The following is a 12,961-nucleotide window of genomic DNA, read 5'->3' as shown; positions in this document are numbered from 1 at the left end:
AGTTGGATCTGGCCACTCTCCTCTCCTGGAAGCTGCCCCACAGTGAAGGGAACAGTGTACGGCTTAGGAGGACACTGTGGTGGGACTGGTTTTCTTCTGCCCATCACCAGGAGCATGTACAGAACCCACCTGAAGTTCCACAACCCACTGGGCTTCTCAAAGCAGCTCAGGTCTCACTTCCTGCCCTCTGCAACACCAACCTCCCTGTGCTCAGCCTCCAAACAGCTTTTCCACACATCCCAACCTGCTCCTCTCTTCCCCCATCAGCAAAGCCAGTCTGCTGTGGCCCAAGTACAAGCACCAAGGTCACCTGCTCAGCCAGCTCTGAGAATCCTGCCTCACTGAGCCCTGCAGGAGCTGAGAGTTGTTTCCCAATCCTTGCTTACCATTACCACCTCCACCGTGTCCCCATGTCTTGGTGCCAGGCTGCCCTCCTGCCCTGTGATTCCATTTTCCTCCTCTCACCTGTGTCACTTCACAGTGGGACTAGCTAAAAGGGTCTCCACAAACCCTGCTCTTGATTTCACATCCCACTGCTCTTCTTTGGGGAAGGAAATGCATCCAGTTTTATTCTTTTGATTCCCCCCACTTCCCAATTTCCATCCCAGTCTTATTCCTGTCTGTCAGACTCATGGCTCTGCTTTCAGCTCTGTTCCTCCCTTCCCTGCCTGGCCTCATCCTGTGCCATGTCCATCCCATGTGTCAGACCCCATTTCCCTTCTAGTGAGTGATGTGACTCCAGCTGCCTCAGAGACTATTTATTTTAACAGGTATATCCCTCAGTATACTGGATTAATATACCTTATCTCTCCTCCAGAGATAATTTTGTACATTGTAAATTAAATAGGGGAAGGGAAGTCAAAAGCCAAAGGAATAGATTTATTTTTCAATGCTCTCAGTGGAAAGCCCTGCAAAGGTATATTTTACAGCACATATATAATTGAATAGATGATGAGTGAAACAGTGGAACAGAAGTAAAGGTGCTGTAATTTGTCGAAGCAGTTTATTGGTATGGCTGGAAATCACATTCCAGCTCTCCTGCAAAAGCCTTCCTGTAAACCACCACATTTTCTTACCAGTTCATTGGCTCCCTGCACACTGTTTTTGGTTTCCCATTGTTTCAGAGTAGCAGCAAATGCTGATTGTGCTGGGATGGGCAGGGGCTGGAAGCACAAGCATGTGCAATTTCTTGTTCTTGATGTGAGCACAAAAGCCTGCAGTGAAGGGGTCAGGGTAAGGTCTCCTGAGTCAACTGAGGCTCTTCAGTCAATGAACAGAGAAAACTGGACTTGTGTTAAGAAATTTTTATTTGTCCTTTGGATCTGTAATGTAAGCACATAAAATTACAAGTGGAAGAAACATCATGCCACAAAATTGCATAGAATTTTTACAAAAATGTGAATTATGCCTCTGAAACAATCATAGATTGAGGAACCGAAAAAATATGTACATGTTAACTGGAATATTTCATCCTACTCTGAAAGCAAATCATCAAGGACTAATCAATCACAGACACTATTAATACAATGTACAAGAGCAACACTGATTTCAAAGAAAGGCAAGCAATGATGTCCCTTTAGTTATTTGTCAGTGAATGTTTAGCTGATACATGAGCATTAATTAACATAATTATGAACATGTTAAGTCTAAAATGTCTGGCCTTCATTAGAATTTTTAAAATTCTGTTTATACTGCCAAAACCAAGCTATTTTCAGTAGTGTAAAGATATCTGAAGTGCACGACCTAGTTTAATATAGACAGCTCTATTCTATACAGCAGAAAGTCCACAATACAGCATTTCCACACATTCAACACGGAACAAGGCAAATACATAAAAGGCACAAGACTTGCACATCATAAAGACCCTTTTTTCATTATCTTACTCTAGTTCAAGTAATATCAATATTAAATGATATCAGTTTCACTGAAATAGTTTGAACAATGCAAGATGTACGAGGTTACACACTACCTTACACCTGCAGAAAGTGGCACTGTACAGATATAAAAAAATGTGAGTACAGGAAATGGTCAAATACAAACGTACTGTAAAATGACTACAGCTGATAGTATATTGAACCCAACCAGTCTATTTAGTTCTTATTAAATATAAATAAAAGGTGAGTTGGTATTTGCCCGAGTTTCTTTGAAGACTGTGGTGAAGCCCTGGCCCCCCTGAAATCCACGGGAATGTCGTGCTGGGATTCAGAGGAGCCAGGATTTTCCCAAAAAGCCTGCACTGTACAACGGTTTCTATAATGCAACAGCTTCAGTTTTAGTATGAACACTGCCATCAGTTTATTCTCGTAATAATTTAGACAATACGTCATTTTAACTTTATAAAATGCAGCATTAAATCTCGACTCTACATTTTCAATGAGTGATTAAGATTGATTTCAAAGTGCAAAACTAGGATTAGCAGAGGAGTCACCTTTCCTAGCGTTAAGATGAAAGTCAGATTTTTGAATTTCATGTGCACTGATTTCATCATCATAAACCAGAACAGTTTAATTCAAAATATGATCTCCAATGTGCAATTTTTCTTTCTTTCTGCTCTAAGTTTAAAAAGGAAACATCAAAATACTGTTTGTTTTCCAAGATTTGAACTTATATATATATACACCATTATTTAACTGAAAACTTAAGCTTGATTTGTATTTTATTGCTTAAATTTAAATAAAATAAGTTACTATAAGTACTAAAATCCTGAGGGAATGGAAGTAAGGTAACTTAACTGTTACAATGTGTGAAAATGCCTCCCTAGTAATTGATTGCTTTCTCCGATTGCCGTTTAACCCTAAGTAAGGCCCTGATCTTGCAAACGGGAATGTGAATTATTCCCAGCCCAGCTCCTGAGCCCAGTGCTGCAGGAAAACACAACTTTGCAGGATCAAGTGTCTCCAGGCCAATCTGGGGCTTCTGAGCTGGTCTCTCCTTTCCTCCTTTCCCTCCAGCAAGGGAAGGATCATGCACTGGCCTGATGAATCCCGATCTGAGGTGTTTCATAATTCCAATTTCTGTTAGGATGGGAATCCAGAGAACAGCATTTCTTTACCTTTTCAAATATCCTGACTTTCACAACGTCTCTCTGTCATCTGATATAAATTTCTCAGAATGTGCTGTTACTTCTCTCATGCATATCATACAGTACGCTAACTTTTATTGTTCTTATTTTAACAAGTCAGTTAAACAGATTAATATACATTTTTAAATAACAGTGGTCAGGTTTTTATACTTTGCTTTTAAATTTTGGACGTTAGTAAAACTGAACCTCAGTCTTAAAAATAATGGAAGATTCTGTTAGATTTCAAATACTGTAGTCCTAAACATTTTATAATCCTATCAAATTCAATAAGCTTAAAATATGATACTTAAAATCAATACTTTTGAGTCTGCAAAATATATATCAAATTTATATTCTAAAACTACTTTGATTTACAACACTAACACCACAAAAAGAATTCTACAATTCCATTATTATTCTATATTCTATTATTCTATAGCAGTATAGCCCCGATGTTAGCTCTCGGAAAGATTCTCCCAGATCCCTGAAACATTTCATTTGGCCAAGAGACCACATCAGCTCCAAATAGAAACATGCTGTGTGTGTATATAGACAGATGTGTGTGCACATACAGCTCTATATATATAAATATATACAAACATATATGCACTCACATGGTGTAACAAACACAGACTGACACAGACACCGACAATCTCCACGCAGATTCTTCTCTCCGTTTTCCTCTCGTCCCCACAGTTCCAAGAATTTTCAGCAGCAAATATATGTCTCTCCATGGGATAAACATAATATCAAGACAGCAAGCCACCAGTGCTTGCAGAGCTAAAAAGGATCCAACGTTTCAGTGCAAATGTAAAAGGATGGTACAGCTGTCAAGGTGCAGTTATAAAGAAGGAAACAAATATGATTAAGTACTGTTGTAATATTCGCCAGGATCTCTATTAGTTTGGAGCACTTTGCACTGGCACTCCAAAAGGAAATCTGCACACGTTTGTCTCTGTACAATACACTGGTCTTCATTAAACATTCTTAACAGTGAACATGGCCAGAAAATTACCCATTGTAAATTGGCCCAACAAAAAAACCAAAAAAAAAACAAAACAAAAAGAGAAGAGGGAGGTTAACATATTAATTTTCCCATTACAACTGCACTAAGCTTTAGAATACTAATCAGATGAAGAATGAGAATGAAGACCTTTGCAGAATACTTTTTATAAAATGTTCCTTTGGGGAAATGTGCACTTGAATGCAGATTCCTGCTGCCTCCCGAAGCGCTCTGGCAGCAGCTCACCCGCAGGCAGTTGGGAATGGTGCGCCCCGGCGCACTGATTGTTTCTTGGGCAGTTAAAAAGTAGTATCAAACACTTTTTCTTGATTATCTTCTTCCAATTCCTCTTCACTTTGTGGAGTTTTATGATTTGATTTTCCACTGTCAGATGCCAGGGAAGAGGGGGCAGAACTGTGGTCTCCATCTTCACTGATTTTCCCTTTCATGGCTTCCTGTACGAACTCCAGAATTTCCAAAGGCAGTCTTTTGAATTTGTCTTGATATTCCTGATCAAGTTCCACCTGCAACTACAACAAAAGAGACAAGCTGTCTTCAGGTGTGTCTGATGTGACCAGTGTTACAGGATGGGGAAAGTACCACACCAGGCAGGAGGGGAGTTAACAAAGCATTTTTGCACGATTGAGGAACGTATTCCCTTCTTTCCCATATTAGCACCACGCATCCAAAGTGCCTATTAATTTCCATGCAGTCATTGCAAAGCTGGAAGGACGTGCAGTCATAAGGCTGGTTTTGGGTACCATCCTTGGGTACCCAAATCCTTCAAATACAAGTGGATTTAACCATACTGGTGTCCATACTCCCACTGGCTTTGACAAGACCCCATTCAGGTGTAGTATGGATCACGGATAAGCCTTTGAAAGAGCAAGGCCTTCATTGAGCTTCAGGTAGTTAATCACATATCAAACACACCACAAACATTGCTCTGAGAACAATAAAATAACTTTTGCCAGATTTCTTGGGTTGGAGAAACCATTAGGAAAAAGTCAGTTGTCAAAGGGAGTCAGAGAGGGAGGGAAAACAAGTTAAATGACATTTCTTAGGGCTAGATCATGGAAAGTTACATTATCGGATTAATGCAGAATGTGTCTTGGACATTACTGGGGAAAAAGTGTCATATCATCAACAGGATGCAAAAGGCATGCAGAAAGAAATCTGGCTATCAGTCTTCAGGAAGCAGTGGGTCCTTTCCCAGTATTTATTAGTACAGCCTTTATTTTTAGTGCCCATATTAGGATCTGCACGATCCATTATTTAAAAAAACATTAATGTGTACCAAAGTTTCAACTGAAGACAAAGCCAATTTTTTCATCATGACCAATATGAGCACAGCAGGAAGCAAAAGGGGTGAGTTCCAAAGCCAGACCCGCTCCATCTGTCCGTCCATCCATTCATCCATCCATCCATCTACCCACCTTCTTAAAAAGAGGGAGTCAGGTTCTGCTAACTGTAGCTGCAGCAGTTTTGCAATAGTTTCTTAGGCAATCGTGTTTTCAGCTATGTATTTTCCCAGGATTTTCAGGATAAAGGTGCAAGGAATTCTGATCTTTTAGCTCTAGGCCTGAGTCTAGCCTGTGCAGTTTCAAGTCTCCTTCACCCCCCTACAACAGCTCTCAATAGGCAATGCAAATTTTCACTTCAACATTAGGTCCTATCCTAGTCTTACCATCCTTGACCTGTCCATACACACCATGTGACTCCATTACTACCCCTCCCTCAGAGCCCTTCCTATCCCATTTCCCATGCTTCTGTCCTGGTTTTCATCCTGCATCTCTGACTTTATTTTTGTGAGGCCTCTTCTCCTTTCTCCTGATGTGCAAATCAATGTCCTTAGCTCACCCGGTCTAGTTCTACATTCCTTAATTAGACAAATTCTGCAACTTTTCTTCCTCAAGATCTAAGATCTGCTCTTTTTCCTTTTGGTTTCGCTGCTAAAGCTCTTTTCCTGCCTTCTTTCTGGCAGTTTTCCCGATGTCCTATTCCACCTCGGATAAAAACCAAGTCTGAGGCACAAATGATTCCATTAAAACACACCCTGCTTCTAAAATATCTATTTCTATCAACTAGAAATACATAGTTGTTGCTGTGCTAGTTAATCATTATCATAACACCCTTCTGTTCCTGAATCCCTTCATTTTCTGGCTTTTTGTCCAGATACAGATTTTCTGAAGGAATCCTCCTTTTGTCTCCATTTTGCAAACACTTCCACAAGTACAGGCATCATCAGAGGAACAGTGCAATAGGGGTGGCTGGTGGAGAAAACTGAAAAATGATGCTGATCCTCCCTCTCTGCCCTGCTCACCACAGCCCCAGGACTCCACTCCTGCTGCCCAGGGAGCTCCTCAGCCCCCCAGAGATCACATCAGCTCTGGCTGGAGTGTCAGCAGCACAGCACTCACGTGGTCACACTGCAAAACCAAAGATTAAATTCTAGGCAAAAGATCTTCCTTCATGGTGCAAACATGCTTGGGGTTACAGTTCATGGCTAAATACCTGCACTGCTTAAAAACACAGGAGTGTCCAAGCCAGAGATGAGCTACTGCATTTCCCCCCACCTCATTGTCGTACATGGCATTTGTGAATTTTGGGCAGCTCAGGTATAGAAGAAGGTGTGTAGTATCAAAAGTCAGGGAAAAGTCTCCTGGCTCTCACCTTCCTTCAGAACCTCGATTTGCTTAATTAGCTTTAAAAGCAAAAGAAATATTTCAAATCCCTCAGAAACTGAACGTTATCTGAACCCAGTGCAACCATAAGCATGTTGTTAGATAACAGTTGTGTCTAATATTCTCCTAAAGCGCCTCCAGTGGCTAATCCCCCCTAAGTCGAGTGTTTAATAGAAATGACATGAATCTGGAGCTACCTCTCTGTCTCCAGAGACAGTCTATATAGATATCTAATCATGAGAAGGTTGGACTTAGTTGAGAAAGAGCAGACAGCAAACAAGGAAGGTTGATTAAAACTGCATCATTAAAAAGGCACTGTCAGTCCTTCCCCTTGCTCAGTGTCCGACAAGCCCCTCAGATCCCATCCATTCCCTGGCCCTGAGATACGATACAATGTCAAAGAAATAAGTTGCCTGCTTAAAACCAGCTGGCCCAAAGAAATCCAACTGTTTTTCTTTTAAAAGCCTCAGTGTCCTTCTATTCATTCTGTAGCTTTACAGGGACACTACAGTTCATGACAATGAATGGAAAGCTGCCCTCCCAGCAGCAGCAGTAGACACACACATCTCTCATTTGGCTGGCTGATGGCAACACAAGATGCCACGTTAGTGTGTGAGTAAAAACCTCTCTGCTCAACCAGCACCTCACCAGACTCCACCCCAGGGTGGCCTTCCCACTCAGTTTACTGTTCCCTTGGGTTGCTTCCCATCACAAGTCCACCTACCCCAATTCCTCTGCTCTCCAGCTGCTAAACAAGGTGACCTACACTTGCTGTTAGGATTTCGAAGTCAGACAAGGGGGGAGGATGAGACCGATGATTAGAAGATCATTATCTGGACCACTGTCCTCATTAACATGTAACAATCTTCTCCCTCCTGTTATCTCCCTACCTGCCCTCTTGCAGATGATCTGTCCTCTCCTTAACCCACAACAAAAACAACAGGAATGTCATCTCCATGAAGCTTTAGTGTCCCACAGCTGGGCACAATTTCTTGTTCAGGTGGATCTCACTCCCATGTACTTTACTGACAGGCAGTGAGTTAAAAATTCAGAGCCATCATTAGGTGTTTGCTACGGGGTCCCTGGGGACAGGAGATGAATGTGTTAGTCACTCTTGATGGCTGTGGCCAGAAGCTCTTGAATGTGTGCTGCCATCTCCTACCTTTTATTTTTTTACCCAACCGTACAAGTTACAAAAGGCCAGCTGATGCTCACCTCAGCTTTACACAAAAACTGCCCTGGACAAGCAGCACCATCTGGCACCTTGAGTCCAACCAACACAGCCCTGAGCTGAGGGACAGGTCATGAAGAGGGCTCTGCAGATGAGCAGAGCTCCTGGTGGCCAGCCAGCTGCCCAGATCAGGGGCTCACATTCCCTCCCAATTCAAAGGGCTCTTCAGCATCCTCGGCTAAAAGCGCTTTCCAAAAAGGGTCATCAGTCAGGGAAAGGCCTTGCAGCCCTTCCTTGGAATGTGGGAGGGGACAATCATTATGGCTGTTCAGCTTAAAGCAAGGGAAACGTGCTCAGAAAAGGAAACAGATGGTATTATTACAACTATTTACATTTATATTTGTACCTAGCTGTTATTATTAGAACTCCCAAATGAACAGCATGAACAGCACTAAAAGCAGTGACTGTGATCAATAAAGGATTACAGAGCAGAAGCTGTGGGTTTAGACACGCCTGACCAAGCCCCTGTAGATTCTTGCATGCTTGCAAAGTGATCTAATGAGCTCCTGTTTCTACCAAGAACCAAAACAAAGTGCCCACGTGGGAAATGTGCTGTGCTGCCAGCACAAGTGACCAGGAGGGCTTTGAGACCAGAGGGGGACACAGGTGGCCCACACAGCCCAGCTTCCATCTCACCCCTCCCAAGGGAAAGGGAAGTGGGGGAAACACGTCCAGCCCCTCTCCCTTCCTGCAACACCTTTGAAGTCCTGAATGAGAACATTGCAGCTCCTTCCCCTTGTACCCTGAGATTGGCCTTTAGGAAGTCACCAGTTCAAGGGCTTTCCAAATTGCTTGTCCCTCTCTTCCGTCCCCACAGGCTTGGGACACCGCATGCTCGGCCTGTGACCTCTCAGCATCCTTCTCCTGCAGAGCCAGCCCACTTCCACCCACACTGGGATTCCTTCCAGCTCACATGGGTTTGGAAAAATATATTTGCAACTCAAAAATAACCTAAGGGTCACTACTTAAAAAGCATCTCAAGAATTCATCTTCAGCCAAAAACGTTTTGAGAAAGTTATGTATGAAATACAACAAATTACACATTTTGGTGAAAAGACCCCCACCAAAACATAGTTTTATTGAAACAAAAGCATTAATTTTGGCCATATTTGTTTTGATGAAATTCTTCCACAGTGAAGATTTGACATGATTCCAAATAAGTCACTTTTTTGAGTCTCAGGTTTTTCCATTCCGCCAGGAATTTTTCTCTAAGGGCAGCTTTTTGAGTTTGGTGTTTCTGTTATATCTCCTTTTAAATTTATCTTACTTTGTTTTCCTGATGGTTTTTTCCCCCTGAATGATGCAGTGAATTGTGAATGGAAAATTATTCAAATATCCTGGCTTAAAAATTTAGGTAAAAATAGATTCTGAGGACTAAATAGTTCAGTATCTCCAACAATCTCTGACATTTCCAACAGTAAACTCTTTATTCTCAAGGTTTTTTTCACAATTTTTGAGTTAAGATTTCAAATGTGAGACATTTTAAAGTTGTGTTATTTCTCCTTGAGGCAGAACACAGCAAAATATATAAAAAAATTATTCTCTTAGTATTTTGATTGTTGCATTTACTCACCAGTTGAAATGTGACACTCATTTGTATCCACAATTACCGTGGCACTGCCCACATGCAGGATATTATTTAATTCCACGTGGACAGTGCCTGTTCTTTCTGTTTTACTGATGAGAAACTCAACTGCATTCGTTTCTTCTGTGCAATTTCAGCAGAATGTATTCTGACAAGAGGCAGTAACTGGTCACTGCACCATTTGTAATCAAAGCGGGGGGCTGCAACCTCTCCAGGGAATTTCTGTTTAGCAAAGCTCCCGTTTTCCTTATCACGTGCCACTGGAAATGTTTATTTTGTTAACACCAGTAACATTGATATTTTCAGTGGTCAGTGAAACCACATTGCAACAGCAACACTGGGCTGGGACTGGGGCCCCATTCTCACTCATCCGCTCCTTCTCTAAATCTGCTAAAGCTACAAATACTTATTTTTCTTCCTGCAAATATTTGACCCATGTGCCTAAAGATACTTTTAAATAGAGGATTTGGGGCTTTTAAGCCTGCATCAGACAACAAATATGCATAATGTCAGTGACCTCGATTTAGCTTCCAAAATAGCACATAGAGGACTCCCAGATTAAGGGTACAGAGAGCAAGAAGGCTGCTGCTCCTCTGCTTTTCATTTTCAGAGCTTACTTAATTAGAAAGCCATTCTGGAGGGATACAGCATTAAAAGACACATGAGTAGCAAGAACTGTTAAAAGCAGATGGAGGCTCAGTAACAGGGAGAGTGAAATTGAGGAACAGAGCTGAGGGATCAAGTGATTTATAGGCAGCAATTTTTGTTTAATTGGAAACAGTAGGAGCTCCTTATTAAGGACCATGTTATTCCCTCAAATAAGCAGATTTCTGCTGGGAAGGCAAAGGAGTAACCACTGCTCAGATGTCCTCATGCCTCAGGGCCACAATCCCTCTGCAGCACTCGGCTGGAGACCTCTCTGCCCTCTGTCAGAATGGCCCTAAGACAGCAGCTAGGAGCAGCAGGTTCTTGGGAAGCCGTTTGCCCAGGCCTGGGAAAGGAGTTAACTCTGCATGTGCAGAGAGCACCTAAATGCTCCTTTTTTTCTCCCAGTGACATCAAGGAAGTGCATAAAGGGATGTGCTAACAACATTAACATTTGTGTTTAATACAGTTTAAGGACAACATTGCTGACCCTGAGATGAAACTATTCAGGTAGACAAGGTTTTCTCTCAGATGTGGGAGTGTGGAATCAATAAGGGGAGCCTAAGGACACTTGGTGTCTGAGGTGGCACGAGGAACAGCATGGCACCAGGTAAACACCAGCAGGAAATGTCTTCATGCTGACTAGAAAGCTCCTGTTAATGACTCCTGTCCTCAGACAAGGACATCTCTGCATTTTCAAACCATGATTACTTTCCAGACCACGAGACACACCAGGCACACCAATTCCCAGACTCCTTCTTTGCCTCCCTGCCTGAAGGTGATGCTCCCCTAGTCCTTCACACAAGGCCAGCAGGCTGATCTCCCCACCCCACAAAATCTCCATGCTGTGTTCCTGAGACCAGGGCTCTGGCTCGCTCCACACATCCCATGTTATCTCCCCTTATACAGACTCCCACTGCCTCTCTTTTCTGCCATGTTTCAGCTCCAGTGTCTCTTCCTATTGAAGCAAAGGTGACTTGCTCTGCCTCCCTGAGGGTACAAGTCCCCACATAATCGAGTCCCTTTCACATCTGCTGTGTCAAGGCACTGCACTGTAACCTTGGGGCCTCCATCAGTCTGTGTCTCTGCCTTTATTAAACTGCAATTAAACCAACAGCACTGCAAGGAAACCTGGGACCTGGGCACCTGGATTTTAACTTTTATAAAGCAATTCATTTCTGCTTTCTGTGTAGTAAACCAACATTTGCTCCAATAACTGATTGAAACAAATGTTTGGGTGGTGATATGCCCATCAGTGCTGCCCAGGTGATACACATATTAAACACACATACACCTGTACATCTCACCTGAAACTTTCTGGGTCAGAGAAGGTCCTTACAACAAAACCCTAAACTGGTGATCTTTTCCTACTGGCAATTGTATTATTAGCAGCAATTTCAGATCTCTTGCATTTTCTTTGAAGAAATAATTTAAAGAAATAGCTTGTACTGAATTCTGTGGGAGGATTTTCCGCACAGTAACTTGTTTCTTCAAAAGTATGGCAGTTTATTCTCTTGCAAAGCTTGTAAGCTGCATACTTGGAATTACTCCTCTTTCTGATGATTACTTCATGTAACAGTTTGCTTTTGTGGATAAAATGCTTTCTTAAGCTGTCAAGTGGCTCTTAGACAACTCCATAAAAGCATGACCTATGCAGCTCATGATGCATATGAATAAAAATAATTTGAGCTAGAATGAACAAGAGAAAAATCCCCTTTCTGTGGGCATTTAGAGGGTAGATTCTGAAATTCTGTTCTTTTCATCATCACTAGAGTAGTCTCTCTGCATGTAAGCAAAAGAGAAGTTGCTCAGTTTCAATGCAATAAATCCAGAGAAACTCCCCTGAAGTCTCATCTATCAGCAGATACTGCCCTCAGTTTATTGGGATAGGTCCAAGGGTAAATAACTCGAGTGACAGAGCTCAAGAAGAGCTTCTTAGCTGATCCCTTTTTAAATTGCTGTCCATATTTTGGATACTGCAAAAGAAACAAACAACAACAACAAAAAAAATCAGTGCAGCCATTACCTTCTAATAAATGTTCTTCCACTTCAGGATGCCTCCAAGACAGCCTGTAAACAGGCAGCTGACTGTCCAACAGCACAGGCCTTCCAAGAGTTGCAGTATTGTAATTCTCATCTTAAGAGGTCATGACAGTCCCTTGGAAATCATTTTAAATGACATCTTGAGGTTACAACAGCAACAATGTATTCCAAAAATATTTCAAACCCTGCGTGGACCAGAGCATGTGGGACTCTGCAGCACCACGGCAGCAGAGCAGGATGTCCCCAGTGGGCCATGGAATCTGCAGGGCCACTTAATATTTATTGTGTTTTGCCTGAAAGTGGTGTTGTCCTGCAAAGTGAGAGATTCTGGCAATTTTTGAAAGAGGAGAGACAAGAAAAGAAAGTTTCAGGTGCTTAAGGTCTCCAGTGTGAGGGCTCAGGATCTCATGAAGTACAGATCTGAGAAAAAGGTGGTGGGACCCACAGCACAGCTCTTGGGCTTCACCTAAATTGAACTCTGGACTCAGTTTAACAAAGCACTTTCCAGTCTCTCATATCCACCTTGCTAATAGGTAATTATAGTCTTGCCTGTGTCTGACTCTTGGCAGGACATCTCTAACAGGCCCTGTCGCTGCCACAGAAAATTCCCTCTGAGCACAGAGATTTCTCCTCCAATACGACAATGAAAAGGAAATAAATAATCTTTCTCTGTCTCTCTCCAGTGGCATCAGTGTGCTCCTCAAAGCAA

The 12,961-nt window shown here is 42.2% G+C and overlaps 1 protein-coding gene across 4 annotated transcripts in view; it reads right to left on the bottom strand.

Moving 5' to 3' along the window:
- Positions 1–1,289: 1,289 nt before the first annotated feature.
- The window catches only part of PLCB1 (phospholipase C beta 1), a 331,098-nt gene continuing 319,426 nt past the window's right edge, over positions 1,290–12,961 (bottom strand). The window contains exon 32 of one of the 4 annotated variants that reach the window (XM_033055240.1): positions 1,290–4,594. In XM_033055240.1, coding sequence (XP_032911131.1) covers positions 4,364–4,594 — 231 coding nt within the window. In that variant the 3' untranslated portion in view covers positions 1,290–4,363. The remainder of the gene's footprint in view (positions 4,595–12,961) is intronic. The other 3 variants (XM_033055241.2, XM_033055243.2, XM_033055242.2) reach the window with 3 other exon arrangements.

The sequence above is a fragment of the Catharus ustulatus genome, chromosome 3 (assembly GCF_009819885.2).
Source record: "Catharus ustulatus isolate bCatUst1 chromosome 3, bCatUst1.pri.v2, whole genome shotgun sequence".
Classification (NCBI taxonomy): Eukaryota; Metazoa; Chordata; class Aves; order Passeriformes; family Turdidae; genus Catharus; species Catharus ustulatus.
The sequence above is the reverse complement of the archived record's forward strand: the minus strand, read 5'-3'. Positions and strand labels throughout refer to the sequence as shown.